Below are 14,066 nucleotides of genomic sequence, written 5' to 3'. Positions count from 1 at the left end.
AACACCTTATGTTCAATTTATCAAACACACATTTGCACAGAGACAGTGACATAAAATGGTTATCAAATGTTATTACCAAACACTCAATCAGCCGAGAACCCGTTGAGCAGTTGAGGCTGCAGTTGTGGCATTGAACGGTGGAGCCAAAAACCCAAGCGCATTTTGTTAGATATTGGTGTCACCTTTCTTGTTGTTTTGATTCTGCTATTTTTTCTTTTGTTTGTAAGAGTAGCAATGGTATTGTCACTGTTGATTGCCTAGCTAAGGGAGCTCTCACCTTCTCTAATACGGATTAGGTAGAGGGTAATCCCTCAAGACCTGATAGTGATGTATTGGCCTCAATATATTTAGACTTCTTGATTAATGCAATTTCTTTTATAAAAAAATTTAGTCCAAAAAAAGTTTAACTATATTGTTTGGTGGACAACCAATGACAATAGACCATTGGAAGATGGATGAGAGATAAAAGATAAGTGATAAATGGGCGGGATCCTCTTCAGTGAATTTTTCTCATGTTTTCTCCAGTGGACATTTGTGACGGTTTTGAACCGCCACAAAATGTTGCCAGCTGCCACAATTTCTGTTTCTGGGTTTAACTCTCACGTTCTCATAGGCCAAGGGTTCTAATTCTTTAGAATTAGTAAAATCTCAGTTAGTGGATAACCCTTCTCGAGAAAATCCCGATGCTTTTATCTAGGAGTGAGTCGGATGCTTTTATCTAGGAGTGAGTCGGCTGACCAGCACGCCACTAACACCCTACTCAATAGTCTAGATGCTTTATTTCCCTTATACCATTTTTTCAATTAAAAAAATGAAAAAAATGTCTTAATGTATGCTAATTATATGTGTAAGTGTAAATATTGCCATTCGGTTGTGGGGTCTGATTTTGTCAATGCTCAATAATCAATATAGTAATGTTAAGGATTTTCCTATATAAAATAAAATAATACCTGCGAGGTTCTCGTGGGTCGTGGCAGAGTGCTCTGTTTTGATCCTTGTTTCCACAATAACAAAAAATATTGGAAGCGTGGCACGCATGGTGGTGTTGTTTATATCTGGTTTGTGTGAAATTAACTTGTTTTCAATGACAACAGTTTCTTCTATATTAGTATCAAACTTATTAAGAAGACATAACAAAAAAAACTGCACTGAATTACAAGATCTTCATTCCCCTATTCCTACTTAGAACCTTTCCTCTGTTCTTGTAGTAGCCAAATCCTAGTGAAAGTGAAACAAAAAAAAACACTCTCATGGGTTCAACTTCTCCACCTTCATTGAATGGCAATGGCCAAGAAGATAAGCCTCTTCACATTGTCATGCTCCCATGGCTTGCCATGGGTCACATATACCCTTACTTTGAAGTAGCCAAGGTTCTTGCTCAAAAGGGTCACTCTGTCACCTTCATCAATAGTCCCAAAAACATTGACCGCATGCCCAAAACTCCCAAAAGCCTTGAACCATTCATCAACTTGGTGAGGTTACCCTTGCCACACATTGAGCATCTCCCAGAAGGAGCAGAGAGCACCATGGACATTCCCACAAACAAAGGCTGTTTCCTTAAGTTAGCCTATGAAGGGCTTCAAGATGCTGTTGCTGAGATTCTTCAAACTTCAAAGCCTGATTGGGTTCTCTATGATTTTGCTGCTGGATGGTTGCCACCTATAGCTAAGAGCCTCAACATCCCTTGTGCTCATTACAACATAACTCCAGCTTGGAACAAGTGTTTCTTTGATCCACCAGAGCATGTGAAGAAGTCAAATTTTAGCATTGAAAACATTTGTGGCCCTCCCACTTGGGTTCCTTTCAAAACAACCATTAAACTAAGGCCTTATGAGTTCATGAGAGCCTTTGCAGCTCTCAAAGATGAGTCCACAGGAAAATCAGCTTCCTTTGATCTCAAGAAAGCATATTCCAGCTGTGACTTGTTTCTTCTCAGAACCTCCAGAGAGCTTGAAGGGGAATGGCTAGATTATCTTGCTGATACCTACAAGGTGCCTGTGGTTCCTGTGGGGTTGCTTCCACCATCCATGCAGATAAGAGATGATGATGAGGAAGAGAAAAACCCTGACTGGGTTGAAATCAAAGCATGGTTGGACACACAAGAGCCTTCAACTGTGGTGTATATAGGATTTGGGAGTGAGCTCAAGCTGAGTCAGCAAGATCTCACTGAGTTAGCTCATGGAATTGAGCTTTCTGGGTTGCCTTTCTTTTGGGCTTTGAAGAACTTGAAAGAGGGTTCACTTGAGTTACCTGAGGGGTTTGAGGACAGAACCAAGGAACGTGGGGTTGTTTGGAAAACATGGGCACCCCAGCTTAAGATCTTGGCTCATGGTGTCATTGGAGGGTGCATGAGTCACTGTGGTTCAGGTTCTGCAATTGAGAAGGTTCATTTTGGGCATGTTCTTGTGACCCTGCCTTATTTGCTGGATCAGTGTCTGTTTTCAAGAGCATTAGAAGAAAAGAAAGTGGCTATTGAGGTGCCAAGGAATGAACAAGATGGATCCTTTACTAGGGACTCCGTGGCGAAGACATTGAAGTTAGCAATAGTGGATGAGGAAGGGAGTATCTACAGGAAGAATGCCAAAGAGATGGGCAAGGTTTTCAGTTCTGAAGATCTTCATAATCAATACATTGAAGATTTCATTGCTGCTCTCCAAAAGTACAGGGTTCATTCCAATAGTTAAGTAGAGTTCTTGTGTTAATTTCTTCGCATTGTACTGTGAATTTTCTTTTGTAATAAAGGTCAATATAGCACCTACCAAATTCAACTTAATCAACATTTGTGGTTTTGCTTTGTTTACACATCACAAAGACACAAATTATAATTTTCTTGGTGCTGATTGTGTTTTGACAAGTATGAAATATATGACAGAAAATTAGAGTCCTAAGATATCAAATAATGATATTGGAAGCTACAGAGATACAACAATATTTGTCAATGTGCATTTGATTCCATAACATTCTTGGATCTGTATTCTGAAATGAAGACTATAGAGAGAATAGTACAGCACCTACGACCTTAGTGCAATTTAATCTGATGCTGGTAAGGTACTGAACATGAAACAGAACATTAAATGAATCAAAATTACTGCCTCTTTCTAATTATGCAATGATCGTTTTTACTTAGCATCCGTTTGTAAACGCATTCCCCTGGCCCATACACGCGTTTTTCTGGACGCAATACATTGTATGATTTGTATCTTCTGAAATTACGCATGTGGAAGGCAACTCAGGCGCTGTTACAAACATGCACTTACAAATTGTTCTTGAGAGCATGAAGACCCTTAGTGCTGACTAGTTAGAGTAGACAACAAACTCACTTTTATGTGACAAAACCATATAATGGGGGTTCTTGTAAAATCTTTATCTTAATTTTGATTTGACATTTGTGATTTAAATATGACAGTTTCAATCAGACAATTTTCTTACAGTTACATCAAACTTATTTCTGGTTCCCTACAAAAAAAAAATCTATAAGGAAACCAATGAGGAAGGGGGGGGGGGGAATAAAACTCAATGCAGAGGAACTGAAGACTTGTTTCAAATCCTCACGCTCAATGGATACTTCAAGTTTCCCACATGAAGCAGATGCTGCCCCAATGGAACTCTCCTATTGCCAAGTTCATCAACCACACTCAAATCCTTACAAACATCTACCATGAACCTAACTTGTGCTTCTGATTTTCCTGCCAAGTGCACTTTCTCAATACCCAACAAGTGTTTCTGAGGGGCATTGTGCACTGCTGGAGGAGTAAAGAACAATAACACAGTATGGCTACTGCTCATTTTCCCCATGTTCTTGACCCTAAGGTGAATATCAAATGCCATGTTTTGACAATGCTCATCAGCAACATCAAGTGACTTGCATTCTGAGGACCGGCATACATGATCCTCTGCTAGAGGAACAAACACCAACTGCGGTGCTTTAACTATTTTGTGCTCAACGTTGGAGTAGCCTATTCCATCACCAAATGAGAAAACAGTTTCACCTTTATAAAATCTGTAAGTTCTACCCGGGTAACCTGTAGAAGGATCTGCCCTCATGTTCATGTTTGTCATTGGAACATTTTCTACATATGATTCTGGATACCATGTCATGGGTAGCCTTCCACCTGCATCACAAAATCATTCATACAAAGTTGTGTCAGTATAAATTTGGAAATTTTGATGCACGGGAGATCATAGTGACGAACAACATGTTTGGATTAGCTTCTTTTTGCTAATATTCAACCCATAATTTACTCAAAGAAGGTTTTTCTCACAATTGATTCTGACTTAACAATCAATTGTAGAAGAATATTCAATCGTGCACTTACTTGGATTGTAAAAGCCAAAAATCACATCAGCTATGGCAGCTCCACCAGCTTCGCCAGGGTAGCCAACCCACAAGATACTTGTGATTTTATCATTAGCTTTAGCAAATGACACATCCATGCCTCCTCCAGACATTATGACAAGAATTACAGGTCCCCTGGATGCATTAGCAACTTCACTCACTAGAAGTTGCTGCTGTCCTGGAAGAACAATGTTAACTCTGTCGAGACTTTCTGCCTCTATAGCTAGACTTGCACCCACTACAATCACAGTTGCATCTGAAGATGCTGCAATCTTTGTGGCATCGTCTAGCTGTGCACTGGCGCAATGCACATCAGGACAGCCAGGAACATAGCTTGTAGGAACCAAGGCTGTTAGGCCTTGCAAAGGTGATATATATTTGCAAGGGATGCCTGCAAAATTTCAGAAACTAATCAAATGTGTAGCTAAGCAGAAGGTAGAGATAAGAAGTCTTCATTTCCCCTAGTTCCCAGCTTTAAAGGGTCTTTGGATACCAGTTGAGTTTAGTGTAAACGGACTTTCATCTCAATTTATAAGAATTCAGTTCACTTTTTGTCTAAAAGTAAGTATTAACGTCTGTTTACACTGGTTCCAATTGGTATCCGAACATATCCTAGGTGATATCCATATATAAATTATAGGAGTACGAAATGTAGATACCTTCATAGTTTCCAATCATGACCCTAGTAGCATTTGCATTGGGGCCTATTACTGCCAATGATTTAATGGATTTGGCACTTAGAGGCAGTGATCCTGGACTATTTTTAAGCAACACAATCCCTTGCCTTGCAGCTTCCCGGGCGAGTTCCTGGTTCTCTGATGTGCATACATCCTTTGGACCAAGGCCCCCATAAGGTAGCGTGCTTGGATTACCATCAAAGAAACCAAGTCGCATCAATGTGGCGAAATTGTTGGAGATAGCATTGTTAATGGATGCTTCATCCAAAAGCCCTTGCTTGACAGCCCCTTCTGTATATTTGCCAAGATAGCTTCCACAGTCCAAATCCAACCCTGTGAAATCAAAATTTACATCCAGATTAGATAATTAAAGTGTCCTATACAATGTCACTAGGGTGCAAACCAAGATTTTTACAACCCATAACAAGTTATTGGCAATCCACAGTTACCACTGGATATGTATGTATATAGTTTTTCAAGTTTTGTTTGTTACCTGCTAGAATGGATTTGGCTGCAGCTTCTTCAGGAGTCTTGGTGTAATGCTGATCTTTGAAAAGCACTTCAACCGAGTCACAGTCAGAAACTATATATCTGCAAAAACCACAGATTCTTATTCCTGTGGAGAAAGTGTGAATAATTAACCTAACTAAATGAGATTAGGAGAAATTCAAAATACCCATTCAATTTCCATTGGCCTCGGATAACCCCCTTAAGAAGGTCAGGGTCTGCACAGGTTGGTTTTCCATTAACCTGGTTGTAGGAACACATCACACTTGCAACATTCCCATCAATCACACAGCTCTTAAATGGTGGTTGGAAGGTGTCATCCAAATCTTGCTGTGACACCTAACAAAACCAAAAGCCAAAACAAACAAAAGGTCTAAGAAACATGATTTTCTGAATTTATATCCTTGCAATCACTTCAACATGTTTTCAATCATATGTATAGTGTGTTTGGAAATCCTCCTAGAATTAACTTTAGGGCCAAAATCAATTCTAAAGAAAAAATATTGTGAGTAGCTTCTGAGTGTTTCTAGAGAAAATAAGTTGATCCAAACATGCTAGTAGATTACCACAGCATTGAATGTGTAACGCTGAACACCTTTCCAGTTATCCACATCATAGGCTGTGTAGTGTTTGCAACAAGCAGCAACCTTGAGCTTGTTGGAGTCTCCATCATCAGTTTGTTGCAGACCTTTCACATATCCTGCTGCATATTTGCTACTTAGTAAAGGGTCTTCCCCTGGTGTCTCTTGTCCTCTTCCCCACCTTGGATCTCTGAATATGTTAATGTTTGGTGACCAATATGTCAAACCAGCCAACCCCACATTGTACATTGCTCGTGCTTCTGTTGAAACCACCTGAAATGACCAGAAATTATCCATAAACACCACTATATAAACATTTTTTTCCTTTTCAAGTTTACACATTAAAGCATGGTAACTTCAGAAACTACATTTTCTAGCTTTTTCTCATAAGTGATTATATAGCTTTATACCACAGAATCAAACACTTCTGCTGCAAAATATCATGAACTATGCTTTTTTATTATTAGAAACTAATTTGGTAATTTCTCATTTAACTTTACTCATAGAAATTGAAATTTGAGTGGCTGATAAATTTTTAATTACATCATTGGTAGACAATCAACATCTAGCCCTCTCTGTCATTCACTTTAGTTTCAATATATGCAAGCTGGAACCAAAAGAGAAAAGTTATCTTAAATTAAATATCTGAATCCAAATTCTGCAAGTTCACACAGAGAACCCACCCATACTTTTGTTTCATTTATTATTCTGTTGCTCAATCAGACATTTATACCTAAAAAGACTTTCAATTTTATGTGAAAAGCAATGAAAAGAGAAGAGTGAAAAATATTCAACCCTGTAACCACCCCCATCTACTTCTTTTGGTCAATAATCAATACCTTCAAACCTCAATGCTATAACACCTATACACACACAGCTAACTATTGAAACCTGCCACATTAAGACCATCTTCTGATTTGTTGTTTTCAGTTTTCAATTTTCTCCTCCCTCTACTTCATTAAATCAATATAATGACACAATTTCAGGAATGAAGCAATTGAAATATCAGCACCCCTCATCAGGCTTCTTAATAGCGTGCTATGACGACGCAATAGCGCTATAGCCTAGTGTCCTCCTCGGGATTCAGGGATTCACAGCTACTACACTATTCACCGCTATTGTTCGTTATTTGCCGATAGCGCTCTAAATAGCGTTTTTTGGGCTTACTGCTATGCTACGCTATCCGCCATTAACAACACTACCCCTCATTCAACATCTCAAATTTTCAGAAAGAACTACCAAATTCAATGAATAAAAATAGCAACTTATTTGGGGGAAATCAACCAATCTTATTCTTACCTTTCCAATGGCTTGAAACAAGGTAGAATTGAAAGAAGCTGCAGTGAGAATGGGCATGGGGAAACTAGTAGCACCAGGAACCACACTGGAAAAACGAGTCCCAGGGCCAATGTTGGAAACCCCATGAAGTGCCTCAGACCACCACTCATACCTCGGAATCCCAAGCCTACCCACATCCACCGCAGAATCCCCCAGGTTCCCGATTTTCTCCTGCAACGTCAGCCTCTTCACAAGGTCAGCAACCCTGTCCGCCACCGGCAATGACTTGTCACAGAATCCAAAACCGGCGAAGGATGCGTTCTTGGTAACATCGCAGGCAAAAGGCGGCGATGTTTGGCCACAAACCGTGGCGCAAAAGAATGAAAAACAGACCAAAACAGAGACTCTGTTTTGAAGAAGACAGGCCATGGTTGAAAAGGAAAATTCAAGTTAAAGGGTGTCTGAAAAAGTGGAGTAATGTGTCATTTATGAGTGTGTGGAAAATGGAAGGAAAGAAAAAAATAAGAAGAAGAAAGAAACTGCATTAACAACACAACAACATTGTTGTTTTTTAGTGACTTGTGATGGAAAATTAAGGAGGGAAGAAAGAAAATGGAAGGAAGGAAAAAATGCAGTTGTTGAAAGAACAACTGAGAGAATCTACGTTAAAATTTGATGATCAGTTATTATAGTGACACAACGCGGTGTGTGTGAGTGCTTATATAATGGTTTGGTTTCAATGCATAGTGCACACAGCTGGTTTTGTTTTTATTTATTTATTTATTTTGGGTGAATAATTTAATTTGCCTGACACGTGAGTGTTGTGGCGGCTAGAGGGTACTTTTTGGCGTTTTGGGTGATACTCATACTGCTGCTGAAGGAAAGAAAATGCACTGAAAAACTGTGAAGGAGGGAAATGAATCTTATGAAGAAGCTTTTAGCAGCTAGGATGAAGATGAATGATCCTATTCTTTTGTGTATCAACTTGGACCCGTGATGTGAGACTTTAGGCTGGAGCAAGATAAATGTCATTTTCATGGACAAAAGCAAATTGCACTTGGATGTATCAGAAAAAGGTAGTAATTTGAATAATTGATCTACGCGTGTAATAAATGAATGAAGCAATTAGTTTACCACTTTAAGGTAGTAAATCGCTTGTGACTTAGCCCTTCCCTTTCTTATGTATGTCTTGTCATAAAATTGCAATGTCAAAGATCCAATAATGCCTTTTTTTTTTTTTCTCTTTTTGCTTCATTTGGTTGGTGGTTCAAATTCTTGAAAACAAAGAGAAAATGATGGGGGAAAAGATAAATATTTTTGGCACATTTTGTTGTATATTGTGTAAGATTAGGATGCAAGAATAATGAACACTAACAACTACTGCCTTGCCTTTACTTATAAAATACAACATATATTTAAGAAGAATGTATTTTTTAAAATTTACCATCATATTAATTACTCACTCCGGTCCTTTTTATAAGAAACACTTTGGAGATTTTTCTTAGTCATTTTTATAAGAAATACTCTTATAAAATGAAGTCAAATAATCAATATCAATGCAAAAGGACTTATTCCCAATGCAAAAATATGGAGGGAAATTGTAAGCACTCAATAGGTATGATCAACATTTATGGTAATTAGCATGATTGTTATTGTAAAAAGGAAAAACCATCATTGAAATTAAGCATAGTAGTTAATTTTATAAAAAATATTAGTTTCTTTAGTTTGTGTGATTTTGTCCAAATTTTTCTTATAAAAATAACCGGAGGGAGTATTTAATATGAAAGTGGTAGTATAACTTTGAAAAGTCATTAATTTTGAATGAGAAATTCACAAGTAAGTGTTAGTATTCGCGGTAAATATGTAATCTAAAAAAATTCAATTATTTAATTTGTGAAGATGCATTTTAATAGTAATTTCAAATAAATATTAAATGTAGAGAATAATATTTCTCGTGGGAGACATGTAAAAAAATAATCCTTCACCACGTTGGAAACTGAGCATCAAAGTTGGGTGAAGTGAACCAAGACGGACCCGTGTTTGGACAGAGGCTAAACAAACAACCATGCAAATTGTAATTTTATAAAAGAAATTGTTTTTTACTAAATGAATAAACGTGTTTATATTATAAAAATAAACGTAGAGTGGGAAAGGTAGTGATTGGTTGGTTGCGTTATTCTTGTATGCCTATGATGGATGGACCCGACCCGACCACAGGCGCAGAGACGGTCCAATCATAAAACCGTGAACTTGAAGTTTGGGTCAGCGCTTCATGGAAAACCGGGCCACCTCTTTGTGGGCCCCAGTTTGGTTCATTATCCAGTATAGCAACGTTTCTGACGCAGATCCTCCTCACTGTAAACCACCCACTGACCCACCCATTCTCATTCATCTATGATCTATCTACTACTAGTACCTAGTTGCATCACCATTCATTCATTCATTATATATGATGAAAATGATAAATCCGAAAAAGTATAATGTGGTACCCTCAGACCCAGAATATCTTTTCTTCCACAATTTGTGGTTATGGATAGTTCAGAACGAGGATTATTATTCAAGGAATTTGTAAGGGAAAAAAATATAAAAAATTATGTCACCGATCATCATCACTTTGCCAAGTTGCAAGTTTGGATCGTGGTACCTTGATCTTGATACATACATTGTACTATACTAATACTATACGTAGTGTGTTCTTGACTGTTCTTGACTGTCTTGTCTGTCTAATAGTAATAATGTTATGTCTGCAACTATTGCTTCATGTGATCCAAGTTTCCCGCCAAACATTTACAAGGAATCATCAAGAGTTCACCACGGATACATGGACCCAAGAAAATCAAGTTGCTTAAAGGGTACTCCTAAGTTTTCACTGTCACGTTTATGTACATGGAAAGGGATCTAATTAAGGCTTAAATACTTTGTAGGTCCCTGAAATTGTACCCCGTATCAAAATAAGTCCCTGAAATTTTTTTTCCGATTCCGGGTCCCTAGAAAAATTTATTTGATCAAAATAAGTCCCTACGCCGGAGAAGACAGTAGTTGCCTCCTCATTGTTTCCACAAACCATGAAATAACATGTTTAAAACACTCCTAGACCTTCATATATCTGATCTGGGCGAAGAAATCGCAAGAAACAAAGCTAAAACGAAGAAACCGAGAAGCTCCATAAATTCCGGCGAGAAGAAATCAACTTGCGACTGACCTTTTCTCTTCAACTGTGACGACCCAGCCCACGAGACCACCACCACTGAGTTCCTGAGGACGAGACGAAGCCGGCCCAACACCCTGGTCGTAGCGCCGCCATGACCGCCGTCGTCAACCACCGTCTTCTCCGACGTAGGGACTTATTCTGATTAAAAAAACAATTCCAGGGACCCGGAATCGGAAAAAAAATTTTTAGGGACTTATTTTGATACAGGGTACAATTTCAGGGACCCCTAGAGTATTTAAGCCAAAACCTATAATTAATTGTATGGGTATCCATTATGAAGTCGTACTATCTATATACACCTTAGCAAATTATGCATCATGTCATTTTTAAAATTAGACGCGTGCATTAAACTATTTTGATTCACAGGTCCATGGCCATTTATCTTTCCATTTTGTGATGTACTCTAGTACTCCCTTCGTTCCTAATTATAAGACCTAGTTTTAAAATTTTCTAGTTCCTAAATATAAGACCTTTAACAATAATCTAGCAAAAAATATTATACTCTTCCATATATAACCCTTACATTAATTGTGTGTTTTCAATTCCAAAATTTTAATTACCACCTACCATTTATTAGTGAGAGAAAATAACAAAGGGTAAATATAGAAGAATGTATGCATTTTTAAAAAACCAACACACTAATTAAACACATTTAATATTTTCTTAATAAGCGCAATTTATTATATTAGGTCTTATAATTAGGAACGGAGAGAGTAATAAGTAATACTAACTCATAACTACTCAGTTCTATTTGCTGCACGAGTCATTTAATTGAACTAAAAGACTCCTGCTTTTTCGGTGATTTGGAAAGTAAATCAAATTTATTATACATTGTGAGCTAGTAGTAAGCAGTAGTAGGAATAAGTTGTAGGCCTCGTGAACACCAAGGAAAGGAAAAGATGCTTCATCAATTGGTTTCTTATTTGTGCATGAAAAGCTTCAACCTAATGATGCAGACTGTGTGTGCGATGATTGGCCAATAGATTAATTAATTTAGTTAAGGAGAATTCGCTTAACCTCCTTAAGTCAAAGTCGTAATCTTTATTTTTATCATTTTAACTTAAATAAGCTATAGATTCATGTAAAATAGGACAATTCAATTTTAGTCCATTACATGAGTAAAGTTTGGAAAGTATACTTTAAATATACTTTTTAATTAAAATTTAATTTCCGTTTGAGATAATTTACAATTAAAAAATTAAAATTATTTATTAAAATCTAGAATTACAAAAATCTCCTAAACTCATTAATGATTACCAGTACTTAAATGGGGCCGGGTAGCTATCTATATATACTCTGACTTTCATTTCCACTCTCATGTGCTCTTCATTTAAGGAAAATATTTTTACACCCTAATTTCATCCTACATTCAGATATAGAGAATTGATGAGAAAAAAAAAAAAAAGAGATAGGCATGATGAGAAAAATGAATGAAAATAAAAAGAAGAGAAAAATTAGCTAGGGTATGGTTTATGTGATGTGATATATAAAAAAAGACAAATAGATAAGAAATAGATAAGAAATGAGTAAAAAATAAAATCGAAGAGAAAATGAGAGTAAAAATATATAAAGTGCACTCTTCAAAAAGCATTTTACATGTTGACAAAAAATGCATTCCTATCCTCCTCCAGGCACTCTGCTTTTTCCTTTTGTTTATTAAGTAAATAAGATATGCATGATTCGGTCTCTGTTTTTTTCTTTTTTAATACCCAACCTGTAAAGTTTTACGGAGGAGATCATTTGTGGAAATCAAATCTCGATGTACTATGGGACTGACTTTATTTGTCTATACAATGCCATATCTTAACAGTTGATTTTCTTAATTTCTTTTTTACATCTATCACAAAATAGTTCATTTTGGGGTGCTTTTAGAGATTAAAATATATGATTTTGTATTCTTTAATTAAAAAATCTAAGTTTTAAATAAATCCAAGAAAACGTGTTAGATCTAAAATAAATTTAACTAAGTCCTAAGTTTTTATTTTTAATTATTATAATGTCAAGATTGAAACGATTAATTCATACATCAACTTCATAAGATTTATATATGATATGTAAATTAACTACTAAATAGTAACGAAAATTCTCAATATTTTTATGATGATTTTTAACCAATCACGAAAGGAGAGATAGATGAACTAATTACATGTAACCAAAAAAAAAAAAAGATGAACTAATTACAATTTTATTTTGTAATTATTAAAAGTCATCACAAACTAATTTTTAGTGATAAGTATTGTTCGGTGTTCTAGCTATCTATTTCGATTGCACAAAGTATGTAAAGCATTAGAAATTAAAACATTAAGGAAGTATGCACTCTTTAGAGAAAATCATATATTTAATGTGAGTGTGCATGATCATCATGGCTTAACTACCTTTTATGATGTGTCGGGCCTTCAATGTAGATATGGACTTCACATACGTTAACTCAATTCAATCTTATAATTTCAATAATGAGATGATAACTACAGATGCTCCATAATATGGTAGGCAGAACCACCTTATCCTATTTTATTTTATTTTTAGTTTGTCAGTATTCTCAAAATTTGGACTAATCTCATTTTGATGTGGATTCATCAATTGTATGAGAGTTTGCAATAAGATGATCAGGTCCCACAATTGCATAACGTGAACGGGAATCAAACATGATTATCGGCTCTTTTGGTTTTAGGTACAACTAGCTAATTGTATTGTATTATGTGATTCTAATTTCCAATTAGACAATCATGACGTACGCTACTAACTAAAAGCATGAGTGATTGAAAATGAAACATACCATCTGGTACTTGGCCACCGAAAAGGTATCTTTAGTTATGTAGTTTGATGCAAACATTGTTTACATAGATTTAATACTCTCATAAGACTCGAGGTCAATAATATGATTTCATTTTTTTTATTAATCAGGTTAATGCGCAATTTTAGAATGAGGAATATTGAATAGGTTTTCTTCTTTGTTTGGATGCACTTTTGTTAGAATGTCCGAATGAAACAAGAATTAAGAGCTATTTTTCATCGCAAGGCATCAATTCCTTCTCATACAACGTTGAAAGTAAAGAAAAACAGAGCTAAAACCGAAAGGTTAGTTTCACTTTTAATTACTGTTACCTTGGCTTATTGTTTTTGGTCACAACCTTGGCTTCTAATCAGAGCAGAGCAACCATCCATTAACAATTGTGATGAGTGGGATGGGGTGGGCCGGGGCAGCCCAGCTTAGCCCATGTTGACACCCCTACTGGCATACAATCTCAATCTCAATTCTCAACCCAACCAAACCAGTTATCTATAAAACTATATATATTTGACCAAAAAAATAGGAGGAATTTACGGTACACATTTGAAAGCTTGTGTAAGGTTACACATTGCCCTTTTGACCTGCACTAGCAGGTTTTTCCGGTTTTTTAAAAAATAAATAAAAATACATATTTATTAATTATAATAATTAACTTGTGATAATTTTAATTAAATTAATTGGATCT

General features: G+C 36.4%; 2 protein-coding genes across 2 annotated transcripts; one reads left to right on the top strand and one right to left on the bottom strand.

Annotated features, from left to right (window-relative positions):
* Positions 1–1,085: 1,085 nt before the first annotated feature.
* LOC130723148 (soyasaponin III rhamnosyltransferase-like) lies at positions 1,086–2,802 on the top strand. The gene has a single exon (XM_057574105.1). It carries the CDS (start codon positions 1,251–1,253, stop codon positions 2,682–2,684), a length of 1,434 nt encoding a protein of 477 aa, XP_057430088.1. The 5' UTR covers positions 1,086–1,250; the 3' UTR covers positions 2,685–2,802.
* Positions 2,803–3,340: 538 nt separating this feature from the next.
* On the bottom strand, positions 3,341–8,267 carry LOC130723144 (beta-xylosidase/alpha-L-arabinofuranosidase 1). Its single transcript, XM_057574101.1, has 7 exons — positions 7,401–8,267; positions 6,087–6,374; positions 5,690–5,859; positions 5,507–5,604; positions 4,996–5,346; positions 4,317–4,727; positions 3,341–4,112 (listed from the first exon to the last, which is right to left on the bottom strand). Exons 1-7 carry the CDS (start codon positions 7,806–7,808, stop codon positions 3,541–3,543), a joined length of 2,298 nt encoding a protein of 765 aa, XP_057430084.1. The 5' UTR covers positions 7,809–8,267; the 3' UTR covers positions 3,341–3,540.
* Between the last annotated feature and the right edge of the window lie 5,799 nt (positions 8,268–14,066).

Source organism: Lotus japonicus, chromosome 6 (assembly GCF_012489685.1).
Source record: "Lotus japonicus ecotype B-129 chromosome 6, LjGifu_v1.2".
Classification (NCBI taxonomy): domain Eukaryota; kingdom Viridiplantae; phylum Streptophyta; class Magnoliopsida; order Fabales; family Fabaceae; genus Lotus; species Lotus japonicus.
Note: the sequence above shows the minus strand (reverse complement) of the source record. Positions and strands in the feature narration are given on the sequence as shown.

Coding starts and splice junctions, on each gene's coding strand:
- LOC130723144 (XM_057574101.1), bottom strand. CDS start 7,808: ATGGCCTGTCTTCTTCAAAACAGAGTCTCTGTTTTGGTCTGTTTTTCA. Junction 5,860..6,086: donor GTTACACATTCAATGCTGTG/GTAATCTACTAG, acceptor TGGTTTTGTTAG/GTGTCACAGCAAGATTTGGA. Junction 5,347..5,506: donor AGCCAAATCCATTCTAGCAG/GTAACAAACAAA, acceptor TTGATTTCACAG/GGTTGGATTTGGACTGTGGA.
- LOC130723148 (XM_057574105.1), top strand. CDS start 1,251: ATGGGTTCAACTTCTCCACCTTCATTGAATGGCAATGGCCAAGAAGAT.